Source organism: Phascolarctos cinereus, unplaced genomic scaffold (genome assembly GCF_003287225.1).
Source record: "Phascolarctos cinereus isolate Bilbo 61053 unplaced genomic scaffold, phaCin_HiC Scaffold_3;HRSCAF=262, whole genome shotgun sequence".
NCBI lineage: Eukaryota > Metazoa > Chordata > Mammalia > Diprotodontia > Phascolarctidae > Phascolarctos > Phascolarctos cinereus.
In genome coordinates this window covers 145,488,967-145,504,611 of record NW_027555736.1, presented here as the reverse complement: position 1 = coordinate 145,504,611, position 15,645 = coordinate 145,488,967, and the positions used below count along the sequence as shown (strand labels likewise).

Sequence of the window (15,645 nt, the reverse complement as noted above, 5' to 3'; positions counted from 1 at the left end):
TTCAAATCCAGCCTCAGATGCTTACTAAGCTTTGGGACTCTAGAAAGTTTGCCTCAGTTTCCTCATCTATAAAATGGGGGTAATAATAGCATTTCCTTTCTGGGGTTGTGGTAAGGATAAGGTAAGAGACAATATTTGTAAAGTGTCATACAAATACTAGATATTATTTATTGTAGTTAGGGAATCCCTGCTCTGCCATGGGCTGGACTACGTCCCTTTTGGCTCTGATGTTCAGTGATTTTAGATTTTTTTATGAATGGCAGGGAGCCTGGGGACATGGAGTGGCAGGATGAGGGTGAGAATATGAAGAATGGAAGAATATAAGCAGAAAGCCCAGAACATGTCAGTGACCTGAATTGGTGGGGTTGCTAACAGAGAGATGGCTTCCCAACTTGGGGACCTGACCAGGGCTCAGGAAAGCTGGCGAGACTGGAGCCCCAAGGGGAAGCATTGGTGCACAGTGGAAAGGGTGTCAGCCCTGACTCCACAAGACTTGGGGTCCAAAATAATCATAGCAACCACAATTGACATTTATATAGTGTTTTCAGGTTTGCAAATCCACTTATGCCTTGTCTCATTTGAATTTCACAACAACCCTGTGAGCCAGTGAGGTGGCTCATGAGATGCAATACTTGGCCTGGAGTCAGGGAGGTTCAAATGAAGCCTCAGACACCTATTAACTATAGGACCTTGGACAAGTCACTTACCCTCTCTTTCTGCCTCAGTTTCCTCATCTGTAAAATGGGGGTGATAATAATACCCCCTCCTCCCAGAGTTGTTGTGAGGATAGAAAGAGATGACATTTATCAATCACTTTGCCAGCCTTAAAGTACTATGTAAATGCCAGGTGTGATGATGATGATGATATAGGTGTTACAGAGATTGCTCTCCAAGGACACAGACTTAGAAAGGTGTAGTGACTTGCCTGTCATTATACAGCCAGTGAATGGCCCTCCCTGAACCTCATTTTCTCCGCATGTGAAATGAGGAGGTTGGGCTAGATGATTGCTAAAGTCAGTTCCAGCTCAGATGTTCCACATCTGGCCACCAGATCAAGAATGATTAGAAAGGATTCTGAGATCTCATCTTTCATTGCTTAAGCCTTTCATTTCCCTCTCTGTGCCCTTCCCCCTACAGTATCACTGAAACCCAGAGAGCAGATGGTCCTTTCTGAAAGGGTCGTCTGTACTTCTTTGTTAAATTGTGTATTCAATATGAAAGCAATTTGAAAAGTTAAAAAACATTTTGCAAATGTGAAGTACAGCACTTTTGTTGGAAATCTATCTCTCGGCGCCCAGGAAATGTTTCCCACTTTTCTCTACGTGATATGCACAAGGTACCAGAGAGGCAGTGAGAATCAAGGCTGAGAGGTATTAAGGAACTCTGACAACCCTAATTTACCTACTTGACTCAGTTCTAATGATTTCCTTCTTCATCTCATTTCAGCCCCACACTGGCCAGTCACATTAAACCTTGATGCTTCCCAGAACTTCACCCCCCTACTTATTTCTAACTGCCTGTGCTATTGCAATAGATTCCACACGTCTACTTCTCCCCCTCCACCCCATTTCACACCACAGCAGGATTTATCCTCCGGATGCTTAGATCTGGTTGTTTTTACTTTGCTCAAAGCCCTCTAGTGATTTCCAAACTCTATCCCAAATTGTTATTCAGAGTCTTGTACAATCTGGCCTCACATTACATTTCCAGCTTGATCTCTGAGTACTTCCCTCCACGTATACTCTGCCAGGGGCTCTTCATCTTTGTGTGTCCTGGATCCCTTGGGCAGGCAGTCTGGTGAAGCCCATGGACCCCTTCTCAGAATAACATTTTAAAGTGCATAAAATAAAATACACAAGATGACAAAGGAAACCAACGTTAGTGAAAATAAACATGCAATTTTTTTCCCCATCTGGGTTCATGGACCTTCTGAAATCTATCCATGGACCCCAGGTTAAAAACTCTTGCTCTAGCCAAACTACAATATTATTCTCATTATCTCACATGCAAACCTGTGCTCTCTCATCTCCCTGCTTTTGCTCCACATATCTGGAACGCCCTCCATCTTCACCCACTGAATCTCTGCCCATCCTTTAAAGCCTACTAGATAATTGGGGCTAAAATAAAATATTATTAAAAAATAAATCCCACTATGAATGCCAGCTCCTTTAAGAAGCCTTCCCTGAGAGTCAGTCAGTAATAACCCTTTCCTCCTCTTGACCCTCACTCTTCACTTGAGGCTCTGTCCATTTGTGTATTTAATTCTGCATTATGGTTGTTTGTGGGTGTATCATCTTCCCCTATTTGATCATAAATCTCCAAGAGCAAGGGATCCTATCTCTTCTAGACTTCTGTCACCTTCTCTGTCTCCCCCGCTCCCAGCACAGTGCTTTGCGCACAGTAGGAGTGTAATTAATGTTTGCTGGGCTAAATCGAGCTGATGAAGGAGTTGCTGAGAGCTCAGGTTACTCTGCTGAGACTCTCAGCATCCAAGGTATCACCAGACAGGTTGTTCATGCCCTTTAGGGGGCTCTAGAATTTGTATTGCAACAGTGCTGCTTGGAAATGATTTTGGAGGTGCATTAAATTACATTCAAAGATTTCAAACATGATCTTGTATTTCTTTGGGAGGCATAGTGCCCAGAATGAGGGAGGTAACAATCTTGCAGAGCTCTGTCCTGGTGAGACCACCTCTCCGGAGTCTTGTGTTCAGTTCTGAGGACTTTCACAATTGGGAACATGTCCAGTGGGAGTTAGATGATCACTGAGGTCCCTTCTAGCGCTATCCTTCTAAAGCCTGCAAACTCAAAAAGGAGGAAGGAAGATCAAGACAGAGAAAGAAACAGACTCAAAGGAAGAAGGAGATTGAAATTCTAAGACATAGACATTGGATTATAGATAAAGACCTGGGAGGGACCTCAAAGGCTATTTATTCTAACCCTCTGTACAAATGAGGAAGCTGAGGCCCAAAGAGGTTGAACATCTTCCTCAGAGTCATGGAAAGAGTTCTGGATTTGGAATCAGAGAACATTATTTCAAATCCGGCCTCTACTACTTCCTATTTAAAGTGTGACCATAGGTAAGGCATTTACCCATTTAAAGGGATTGGACTAGATGGCTTATAAAGTCTCTTCCAGATTGAAATCTGTGATGCTATGACCTCTGAAGTCCCTTCTAACTTTAGACCTATGACTCAATCATCCAAGAAATAGGGAGAGACAGAAAAGCAGAGAAATATATATAGAAAAAGGGAGGCAGGAGACAGAAAAGGATTGAGCCTGAAAGGCAAGGAGAGACACAGACCAAGATTGAGGGACAGAAACCAAGACAGAGAGGAATGATCCAATATGTTCTCAAGGCAGGGCCTCACCCAGGGTCCCATAACTCTCTGTGTTTCTGTTTCAGGCTGTGACAGTGACCACTGGGGTCCCCACTGTAGCAATCGCTGCCAGTGTCAGAACGGCGCCTTGTGCAATCCCATCACAGGGGCCTGCGTGTGTGCTGACGGCTACCGGGGCTGGCGCTGTGAGGACTTCTGCGAGCCAGGGACCCACGGCAAGGGTTGTCAGCTCCCTTGTCAATGCCACAACGGTGCCACCTGTGACCCTCGGACTGGAGAGTGCCACTGTGCGCCGGGCTATACCGGTGTCTAGTAAGTCCTGTGGAGCTGGGAGATGAATTACTAAAAAAAAAAAAATGTATTTACTAAGCTCCCACTGTGTGCTAGGTACTGTGATAAGTCTTGGGAATACGAAGAAAAAGGCAGAAACTGTACCCTTCCCCCCTCAGAGGGCTCATGCTGTAATTGGGAAAGAAGACACATAGAGGATGGCTGAACTACAGATGCATGGAAAGGCTGTACGGGTGCAGGTTCTGGGGTGGATGGCAAAGCCTGTCATCTTTAGGAGGCAAGACCAAGCCACCCATGTCTTCCATGCCTTGAGCATCCTTCCACTCTGAGGTCTGAACAGATGGGGGCAACAGGGGCCACAGGCCTGTTTGCAAACATACCTCAGCCCTAGATTACAATGCCATTGGTCCTTCTGGGAAAACAACACAAAACCAAACCAAAAAACGAAGGTGGAACAACAGCCATCTACAAGGCTGCTCTGCATGGAGCTCGCACGATTGTTGGGCCGAGTCTGAACACACAAGGATCCCCGTGGGTCTTCCCAGCCTTGGATCCCCTCTCCCTGCCACTTCCTACTCCAAACCCTGGCTGTGTAGGATTGACATGGCCCTCTCTAGCAAATGCCCTTTGGGTTGGGCATCCTTGAGTGTGTCCATAGCCCTGAGGCAGTGTTCTAGCACCACCATTCTAACTGCCCTGGAGAGGCCCAGTCATATGAGGGGTAAGGATGATCGCTTCCCCTCGTTACAGGATGCTGACCAATCCAATTTGATCTGAGTCACATGTATTAAGTGCCTACTGGGTACAAGACATTCTGTGTCCTAGGTGCACAAACACAAAATGAAAAATAACCCCTATCTTCAAGAACCTTATTATTTTATAGGGGGAAGGATATAACATATAGATAGGCTTGTACGTGACAATTTGAGGAGGAAGGGGAGATCAGGAGTTGAGGGCATCAAGAAAGGCTTCCTGTAGAGAGTAACACAAATGGAGCCTGAAAGAAAGCTTTCTAGGTATTCTGACTCGACTTTGGACTCCTGTCTGACCTTGGCCTCGGCCTCAAGTCTCAACTTGGGCGCGGGGGGGGGGGGGGGGGGGGGGGGGTGTCAGTGCTCACTGGCAAGGATCAGGTGCTCTGGAGAGATGTCGTAAGAGCAAACATGGGGGTAGGCAGGGTTTTTGCTTGTCTCGGCTGCCCTTACACCATTTCCAAACCAGTCTCTGAGAGGCCTCCGCAGAGCCTGCGCCAGCTGTGGACCCCTAGTACCAAGGATCAGGTCTGTAGAGTTTGGGATCCCTGCAAAGAAAAGCAGAGCTCCTGGTCAGCCTCTCGGGGTTCCCAGTGGCCAATGCTGCTCTAGGTCCATCCTGTTCCCAGCAGACTCCTTCACCCTGATGAGGAATGACCTGAGGCCTTTGGAAAGGGAGATGCTAGAAAAGGCCTTCCTTAGCTTTCTCCGCCACCCTTCTCAGCTCAAGTTAGCTGCAAGGAGTTAATGAGCAAGTCACAGTCAGACTGCATTTAAACCCTAGAAACACCTCCTTGGAGGCTGAGATGCCAGAGGGGCAATGTAGCACAGAAGAAAAACCTCTGGAATCTGGTCCTGAGCCCGCCTTCATTCCACACTTGTCACATTCCTGTCCTTTAAACAGTCTGTTTTCTAGGCACCCAAGTCCATTGGCTGTTGCCAGGCATTCCAATCTCCCACCTACCCTTCCTCCCCTCTTCTTCTTCTTTTTTTTTTTTTTCTGGCAAGGCGTTGGGGTTAAGTGACTTGCCCAGAGTCAAACAGCTAGTGAGTGTTATGTGTCTGAGGCTGGATTAGAACTCAGGTTCTCCTGACTCCAGGGTTGGTGTCCTATCCACTGGGCCACCTAGCTGCCTCCTTCTCCCCTCTTCTTTCAAGGCTTAAGCCAGATGCCACCTTGGATACAAAAGCCTTTCCTGATTCCTCTAGCTGTTATTCCTCTCTCCCACTTCAAATTATGTTGTATTTATTTATATAAATATTGTATTGTACCCCTGCTCCCACTGGGAGAATGTAAGGTCCTTGAAAATGGGAATTATTTTTTATTCTGTGTTTGTTTTCCTGGGCCTGGTATTGTACCAGCCATTCCCAAACTGTGCTACTTGCATCCTCCTTATCCTCCCCTCCCCACACACCCCCCCCCAAAACTTTGGGCTCTAAGAAGGTGCTTTTGCCTGGTCTTCTGTGGAACCTGACTTCCACAGCACCCTGCTTTCTATAAGTTCCCCAGTAAATTGCCCACCACCCCCACCTCACTGGGCATTTGGCAGTGTCCAGCATGCCCGGGTCTAGGTCTTTCCTTCTCTGTTACAAGCCTGTGAGGTAAGCAGGGCCAGTATTATTATCCCCATTGGACACTGAGATTTGGAAACAGCTCCAAACCATGATTCCTCAACCCTACTGCCCCCCATTTCTAGCTCTAGTTTATGTATTGTATTCCCCCAATCGAATGTAAGCTCTTTCTAACATGGAAATATATTTTGCATAACTGCACATATAAAACCTGTATCAAATTGCTTGCCTTCTTGATGCAGGGGAAGGCAGGGAGAGAGTTTGGAACTCAAAAAAATTTTTACATGTAATTAGACAAAAATAAAATATTACATTAAAAAAATAAAAATTTTTAAAAATAGTTAAAGAATGTAAGCTCTTTGAAAACAGAAAGACTCTGCTTGCTTATGCTTTTACCCTCCAATTTTAGCATAGGGCCTATCAATAGTAAGCACTTAATACTTTATCATTCATTCATAGTAGGAGCTTAATAAATGTTTGGCAAATTAAATTTGCTATGTGCCCTTAGGCAAATAAATTAATCTTCCTGGTCCTCACTTTATGAATCTTCCAGATGGGAATAATCATACTGGCTCTGCTTACCTCACAGGTTTATAACAGAGGAGGCATGTTATATGAAGACAGATCCAAGCCCTGGCATCCTAACTTCCTCCAAATGTCTAGGGAGGTGCAGTGAAGGGCACTTAGCCAGGGAACTTCCAGAAAACGAGGCATGTGGGCCCCTGAGGGACAAAGACTTCCTGGGCCAATACTCCATTCCCCTGGTTGTTTGTGCCACATGTTGCTATTGGTACCAATCATGTACCTCCTTCTCAGCCACCCACACTTAGTGTTAGCCCAGGTACCTTCATTTACCCATTTGCAGTAGCAATGGAATGCCTCTATTCCAGGGATATGGGCCCACTGCTTCCTTCCTTGCAACTATTTTGAAAGACTTCCAGAGTCAAGAGGTTATCTCTGTTTTATAGAGGGAGTCATTGAAGCTGGGAGGGTTGCCCAAGATAGCGCAGTGACCAGAGCCAAGCAGCTGGGGCATCCCTGCCTACTCACTCTGCCTCCGCACATGTCCCATCCTCTGATACTGAGTGCAGGAGTGGGTCTGGTCCTCTTTTCACCCACAATTAATGAAGCCATTTTCTTTTTAGCTGTGAGGAGCAGTGTCCACCTGGGAGCCATGGGGCACACTGTGACCTGCGTTGCCCCTGCCAGAATGGAGGTACCTGCCATCACATCACAGGGGAGTGTGCTTGTCCCCCTGGCTGGACGGTAAGTGGGGTCAGGATTAGGGGGGAGGAGACGAGAGAAATAGACAAAGGGACAGGGAAAGATTTGGGTCTGGAGAATTTTCAGCTCCTCTCTCCCCTCTTATTCAGAGCACAAAGTCCCATAGAGAGCTAAATGGTAAGCAAGGGTGTGAAAGAGCTAGATTCCTACTTTGAAGTCCATTCCCTCTGTGGGACACAGCCACTGTGAGGTCTGTACTAAACTCAATGTAGTGATGAGGTCAGCAGTGGGAAGCCCTGGATAAGTGAAATCCACAATCTCAAAATCTCATTTTTAATGCTTTCATGATGATCTTTTCAGTTTCAAACAACTTCTCCTACCTAGCAGAACATCCTTCAAATAGATACAGGCAACCACAACAAATTAGCACATTTGTGATATGCCCACATATGTGTGCCACATTCCACACCTGTAGTCCACCATCTTTCTGTCAAGAGGCAGGAAGCATGCTGCACCATTTGTCCCCTGATGTCATGCCCAAACATCCTTTTAGCCAAGAGTTTTCGCCTATTCCCCAGTGCCCCCTAAACCTTCACTGGGGTTGCTCAGAAGCAGCCCCCAAGAAGGACTGACTTCCCTGAACTCCTCTCCTCCATCCCTGTTTGTGCTTTCGAAGAAGACCTGTATTCAACTACCCCTTTTCTGTACTTGCCAGTACTACCCCTTTCCTGGAGATACTAATGATACACTGAGGCTGTTTCCCACTGGGGCCTGAAACCTCTCCGGTGAGGGGAGGACTGCAGCTAGCTGAGCAGAAGCAGTATAGTTTTAGAGGCTATGAATACAGAGGGGGACAGTTTCCAGAGGAGGGAGTTGAAGGCGCGCCCTTGATTAAGGAGGATGCTGGGACTTGGGGTAGGAGAGAGGTTGTTGAGATAACTGCATGCCTCATGTCTCCCAGCCCAGCCTAGGGGCAAATCTTGGAAGACCATCTTTTTGCAAGAGCTTGGTCCCCAGAAGCCAAGCTGAGTACATTTGAGCCAAGCAAGCAGATGGACAAGCTGAAATGAGATGGGGGAGGGAGGAGGGAGAGGGCAGGGACAGAGACAGAGACAGAGGGAGACAAAGAGCCTTGTGAACACTGAGTGTGAGTTTCAAGGCTGCTCTCCAGCATTAATGAAAGCAGTGCTGAGTTGTCAGAGGAGGTGAAGGGAGAAAGAGAAAGTCAGAACATGCAGCAAAGTGTGGGATGGAGAAAGAACAGGCTTGGGGGGTAATTTTTCCCTACCTCCTTGACACATCGAAGGATTTATTCCAAACGATAGAAGTTTGTGTCAATGAGGGGTCTTTGGATTTGAGGACTTTATGTTTTTAATTTTATTGTAGACAATTGGATTTCTATTTTTGACATGAGGCATTTTACTTGCAGATTTGTATGAATTATTAATACCCCACACAGAGGCACGAACAGCCACAAAATAATGAATCTGAAGCCAAGTGATCGGGCTTCTCCCAAGGAAAGGAGGAGGCTTGGGGAAAGGTGGGGAATATCAGAGAAGGTCCACCCCACTGGGGTGACCACTACCCTACCTCCAGGCTCTTAGTGGTCCCCATTGCTCACTTCCCTAGCTAGAGTGGTCACTGTCCTGTCCAGAATCTGGAAAAAGAAAGCCCTGACTCTGGCTGGGGCTGTCCCTCAAAGGAATTGGCTTTTTGCTGTGGCCCCATGTTGGCTCTCCTCTTCATCTCCCCCACCTCGAGTAGAGGGTTCAGAAGGGGCTTAAGCCCTCTGCTAAGGAAATGGACCAGGAGGAGAAGTCACTCCTGGGCATGCTCCCACTGGTCTTAGTCTAGTTTTCCCATCCTACAGTATGTCGCTTCAGCCCCAGGTAGAGTTTTGGCAAAATCCCGGGCTCTCTTTTTTCTTCCTTCTTCGGGGTTCTGAGGCTTTGCAAAGAAGGACAAAGGAAAGGGAGAGAGGATGTGGGGGAAACTATTTCATGGCACAGTAGTCAGAATCCAGGCCCAAATGAATGGAGGTCCCTAACCATTCAAGTCAGGCAGCTCCCCAAACATAGCACCCCACCTTCCACCCTTCCCTGTGTACCAAGCCCCAGTCTAGGCACTTCAAAGGAAGATGGACAGGGGCAGTTAGGTGGCACAGTGGATAGAGTACTGGCCCTGAAGTCAGGAGGACCTGAGTTCAAATCTGGACTCAGACCAAACACTTGACACTTCCTAGCTGTATGACCCTGGGCAAGTCACTTAACCCCAACTGCCCTAATTTTAAAAAAAGGGAGGATGGACAAAGAAGAAAGCAATCCCAATCCCTGGGAGAACCAGCCCAACAAGGAAAAGAAGAGATATACTTATAAAACAACATACAAGTTATGAACATAAATGAAAACATGTAAAAGAAGAGCACAAGCAAAGGGTAAAGGTCAATTCAGGATGGTTTTCTTGAAGGAATGAATGAATTTCAAACCAGGTTTTGAAGGTGGTGGTATAAAGAAAAGAATGCCAAGTTGAGTGATTGTCCTTCTGGTGAATGAGTGAATGAATGAATGAATGAATGAATGAATGAATGAATGAAAAAGCATTTATTTAGCATTTATTATGTGCCAGGCATTGTGCAAAGCACTGAAAACACTCATGGAAAAAGCAAAATAGCTCCTACTCTGATGGGCTACATTCTAATGTAATTCACTCAACCCAGTGGCTCTTGTTGCCTAGAGGATAAACTACATCTTGTCTCTTTAGCTTTTAAAGCCCTTCTTCTCTGGCCCCAACTTACCTTTTCAGCCTTCCTGGACGTTATGCCACCCCTCCTATGCTCTGGATCTGGCCTTGGTTTTGTCCTCCATCTCTTGTCTTCGTCCCTTTGTAGTGGTCATCTCCTATGCCTAGGATGCACTCCTTCCTCACCTCCTTAATAGAGTGCCTCTTTTCTGCAGCACAGACAAGCCTTCAGCATGAAATCTGTCCTGATCCCCCTCAGCTGTTAGTGTCTTCCTTCCCAAAAATGATCTTTTATGTAACCCACTTTTTATTTATTTTTATATATTCACTTCATGAATATATAATATTTATACATGTACTGTCATCTCCCCCATTAGACTGGAAACTCCTTAAGAGCGGAGCTTGTTTCATTCTTTTTATTTATTTATTTTTTTGGTAAGGCAGTTGGGGTTAAGTGACTTGCCCAGGGTCACACAGCTGCTGTCAAGTGTTTGAGGCTGGATTTGAACTCAGATCCTCCTGACGCCAAGGCTGCAGCTCTATCCACTGTGCCACCTAGCTGCCCCACATGTTTCATTCTTTGTATTTGTTTTTAGCACTTAGCACAGTGTCTGGCACATAGCAGGCATTTCATAAAGGCAGCTAGGAGGAAATAGGAAGTGATGAATATACAAGTCACTTCCTTTCTCTGGTCCCTGGTTTCCTCATCCGTAAAGTGAGCTAGGTGGACTCTAAAGTTTCTTAGTTTGCCCTTACTGGTTTCTCTGAGAGTACATTAGTTCTCTGTTCCTGGAAGTTTTCCAGTCGGAGTTTGGTGCTGACTTAGGTGGCAGAGCGGATAGAATACCGGACCTTTGTCAGGAAGATCTGAATTCACATTCAGCTTTCGACACTTACTAGCTGTGTGGCCCTGGGCAAGTCACTTAACCCTGTTTGCCTCAGTTTCCTCATCTGTAAAATGGGCTGGAGAAGGAAATGGCAAACCACTCCAGTGTCTTTGCCAAGAAAGCCCCAAATGGGGTCATGAAGAGTTGGAGTTGACTAAAAACAACTAAACAATAACAAGGCACTTGGTAAACGTTTATTGACTGATTGAGGGAAGTCAGTGATAGCAAGTAGAGTGACGGCTCAATTGATAGAGACATCCTTTCTAGAGATGGTAGTATAGGTTTGATTGTTGTTTCCAGAGCTAGGTCGGGCATGGGGAGAGCAAGAAAGGGGAGAGGTAGCACAATCTTTTTCTTCTTTTTTTTTCTTTTTTCTTTTTTGGAGGCAGTTGAGGTTAAACTCAGGGTCATACAGCTAGTAAATATCAGAGACAGGACTTGAACTCTGGTCCTTCTGACTCCAGGGCCAGTACTGTATCTACCGTGCCACATAGCTGCCCCAACAGGTAGCACTTTCACAGCTGCGGAGGTGAGCACGGATGAGCTGCCGGCCAGGGACATTAAGCAGATTAATTTAGCTGCAGCAGAGGGATGAGGCAAGGTAGTAATGAGAATCAGTGGAAGACATGAGGAAGGAGACCAGTTGGTCCTTGAAGGACAAGCAGAAGGGTTTAGAGTTCAAGAATGAAAAGACATATCATCAGAGGAATAATATAAGCAATGGTAAGTGTCCATAGTTAGGAGAAGAGGACCATCCCCCCCCAAAGGCTGAGCCCTAACACTGACTCTTTGCCTATTTAGGCTCTTCTCCTCACTGCCTGCTTCTCCCTGAGTCAAAATGTCATTTCTCCTAATAGTATTTGTTCTGAAACACTCTGCCCTTCTCTGTCCCATAGCTGTGCTGGGGCCTTTCCTGACATCCTAAGTGGAGTTTAAAGGTGCAGTACTATAGGACTACAAATTCTCCCAATGTCCCCACGACACAGACCACCAGAGAGGAGCAGGAACTTTGAGGATCCCAGCCCTGGTCATTTAAAGTGCATGTTCCCCCTTGCTAGAGGCTGACTTGATGAACATGAGATGTTTGCTATCTCAAGGGGGAGTTGGAAGAAGTCATTCATTTCTTGGATTAATTATCAGGACCCCAGGAGAATTAACCTAGAAAAGAGCATTGCTTGTTGACTGCTAGTAATTCTCAAGATTCTTTTCTCTAGAATATTGAGGAGGAAAATTACTTTTACCAATGGAGATGGATGGATGGGCACTCAGGTGGGGATAGGGTGCTGGTTACCCCTGCCTGAGGCTTCCATAAGGGTGAAGTTATTTGTTCCCCATGGACCATGGACCACAAAGTTTGGAATGTGATAATGTACCATTTGCCTCATCTCTAGTGACCAAATGTTTTCTCTTTCCTCATGCTCAAAGGTCCTTGAAGACAAGATCCATATCTTTACCTTCCCTTGACTATATCTCTCATAACACCAACTATAGGGCCAGACACATAAAAAAGCATTTTGTAATGATTATGGTGAAAACTAAGATTGAAGGTTCCAGGTCTCATAGACAAAGGTTATTCATCTAGTGAGTGGCACCCTGGGGTCTATTGGCCGGAGCAGCAGCCTAAGCCATATTTGTATGTAAGGATAGATTTGCATGGAGGGCTGTGGTTAATAATTCCTACAAATCTACACTGAAACCAATTCTCAAAGGGAAAAAATCCACACAATAGAGTGTCAAAAAGTAAATAGGACATGCTAAACATACTAGCTAGTGGCCAAATAAAGGCTATTATGTTAGGTCCTTCCAGCATCAGCCAGGCCTTCTCATTTGTTAACTTAGAGTCTGCATGGATAATACAAACTTTAACAGTTATCTCTAGCATGTGTTCTTAACCTGAGGTCTATAATTTTTAAAAATGTTGATAACTATATTTCAAAATAATTAGTTTCCTTTATAATCGTACATATTTTATTTTATGCATTTAAAAACAAGGGGTCCATAGTGTTATTGAATTGTCAAAGGAGTCCATGATAGAAAAAAAAGGTTAAGCGCCCCTCATCTAACTGGAGGGCTGACCTCTATCACTGGCCTCAGAGCCCACCTGCACCATGTATGCATATAGCTCTGAATCCAAGTGACTTTTTGTTTTCTACATAATGCCTTCTCTTGGTAGTCCAGATGTTCCTTGGTCAGCACAAGTCAGACAGAACCTCTCTCTCTCTCCTCTGTTTCAGGGAGTAGTGTGTGCCCAGCCCTGCCCGCCAGGGACATTTGGCATCAACTGCAGCCAGAGCTGCCCGTGCCACCATGGAGGACAATGTGACCATGTGACGGGACGGTGCCAGTGTGCAGCTGGCTACATGGGGGATAGGTAAGGAGTTGTCTGCATGGCTAGTCAACACCAGTTGTCCTGATTGTTGATTTTTCCATTATTCACAATAGCTCTGCAAATAAGGATCATGATTTTTACCAGCCTGCCCCTTCCCAAGCTCCTCGGAAGACACGTGGTATGTACTCCTCCCAAGTAGGCTTCCCTTTAGCCGGTGGCAGGTCACCCAGTCCAACATCTTTACCCAAGATTTATAGTGACTTTCCCTGGGGGAAGGAAAAGAGTAAACTAGCCGATCTCAGTTATATGAGTTAATGGAGATGAGCAGGTAATCCAGAAGTCGTGTCTGTTTAGCTTTAGAAATCAATCACTTTGTTCATGTATCTGTAACATATCAGAGAAGCAGTGAAGTGTAGTGGATAGTGATGGCCTTGGAGTCAGGAAAATCTGGGTCCAAGTGAGGTTGCCTCTGATACATTCCAGCTGTGTGACTATAGACAAATCACAGCCACTCAGTGCCCTGAGTCATTCCCTGAGACTCTAAGCTGGGATGAGCTGCAAATGCCCACTGGTAGGGATGGTTTCTATACTGTGAATTCCTTGCAACAATAAGATCACAGATCTAGACCAAAACAAAAACAGTAGCAACCTCCCCCAGCAAAGCAGGAATCCTCAGGTGAAACTTTTTTTTTTATTGTTTTTGTTTCTGTTTTTTATTCTGGCCTGACTCAGAGAAACAGTTCAGGCCAACAGTTCTGTTTCCTGGAGGTTGTATTTTCTGCTTCCCTTCAGACTGTGTATATTTATGATGTAATACAGCTGGCTTGTCCTGAAGGCCCTGCTGGGAGGTGTGGGGTGTGGTTCTATGACTGGGACCAAGGGGAATCTTCATCAGGAATACACACACACAGAAGAGACACCTAAACTGGATGAAAAGTCAACCTCGCACCTGGGGTTGAGAATCAGGAGCCAAGCGAGGCCTTTCCAGCCCCAAAATCTACAAATCCACCGTGATGTTCAGTTTCCCCCTAGACTAGCTTGCTCCTGCCTTAATACCCATGCCCATCTTTACAGTGATGGCTCGTAAGGGGGCAACTTGAGCTTAAATATTTCCTTTTTTTTTTTTTTAATATCTTGCCCTTACCTACAGCCTGAGATCATTTAGGAAAATTGTAATTTCTTTCAGAATGTGTGTTCACAGGCACGGCATTCCTTTGCATCTGGCCTCCAGAAAGCCCTAGCAACATAAGTGTACTTGAGTCAGTGCTTGATAAAGAACCCAAAGACCTAGGTTCAAATTCCAGCGCTGTTACTTTCTTACCTGTGTGCCCTTGGACAGATCACTGAACTTCTACAAAATGAGGGGTTTAAACTAGACGGGCCTTGAAGTCTTCCAGTTCTGTATCCTAGGAATTTAGCTCAGTCCTTGGAGGGGCTCAGAGCTGAGACCCTCCCCCCAAAAGGGCATGAGCCACTAGACACAGAGCAGGGCAAGACACAAAGATGAGAGGAAAGTATAGAATACAGGAATCTGTGAGAGCAGGGAGGTCTGTCCCAGTCCAGAACGTTAACAAGGATAACTACCACCCAATCATTCAAAGAAAAAGATGCAGCCCTGCTTTCCCAGTGGCTGCACCCAGTGTCACCGTTCCATGACCTAGTATCCAAGTTTCCTAACCCAAAAGAATATCAGCTCTTGTGGTTTTTTCCCAATCAACTAACCAAGGGGCAAAACAGCCAGGGTAGGAGTGGACACAGAGGGAGAAAGACGAAAGTCAATCTGACTTTCCAAAGTCAGACGGCTCCCATCTCCATGCTCTAGTGACAAATTCCAGGGGAAGGGCCCGCAGCAAACCTAAGTGCCCTCTGGAAAGCCCCATGGATCGATCTGCTCAAGCAGAAAATGGGAAGGCCTGGTGATATCTGGCTTGTGCGTCTACACGGGCCACCTTGTGTTTAATATTTTGTGAAATTGCCTCCATCCATTTTGCCGGTGACAGCCACATTAACCCAACCCAAATCATCGCCGAGCATATTAAAGTTCAGCGGGTGTAATAATGCGGCCTCCCCAGATAGGCAGGAACAAATGTAAATTAAACAAGAAACATAACTAGGGCTTTGCAGCTCATTTTGTGATTTAATTGAGCAATGTATCTGGTTGTTAATGGCATTATTGGACACATTAGATTGATATGTTGCAAAGGAAGGATGTTTAAGTAGAGAACTAATTCCTGCTGTGATTATCCTTATGTTCCAGAGGCCCCATTATTAGCATGCTTTGTGTAAAATTCATTAGTAGGAGCTGCTTGATCTCTAAATAAATAAGTTGTTTAAATTGTTAGCAGGAAAAAAGGCTAATTATGCAAATGGATTAGGTCGTCAATATTTCATTTCCAGATGCTTTTCTTCATGCTATAAGGCGCTTCATCATCCTTATAAATATAGCAAGAGGTAAAGTGCCCTACTGAGGAGGCAACAGTCTCTGAGATCACTGGCCTCTCCTGCTGGTGA

At 45.6% G+C, this 15,645-nt stretch overlaps 1 protein-coding gene across 2 annotated transcripts in view; it reads left to right on the top strand.

The window, feature by feature from the left end:
* MEGF11 (multiple EGF like domains 11) overlaps nt 1-15,645 on the top strand; it is a 298,924-nt gene that overhangs the window by 208,271 nt on the left and 75,008 nt on the right. For both annotated transcript variants that reach the window (XM_020983023.2, XM_020983009.2), the window contains exons 5-7: nt 3,406-3,652; nt 7,101-7,221; nt 13,040-13,176. In XM_020983023.2, coding sequence (XP_020838682.1) covers nt 3,406-3,652; nt 7,101-7,221; nt 13,040-13,176 — 505 coding nt within the window. The remainder of the gene's footprint in view (nt 1-3,405; nt 3,653-7,100; nt 7,222-13,039; nt 13,177-15,645) is intronic.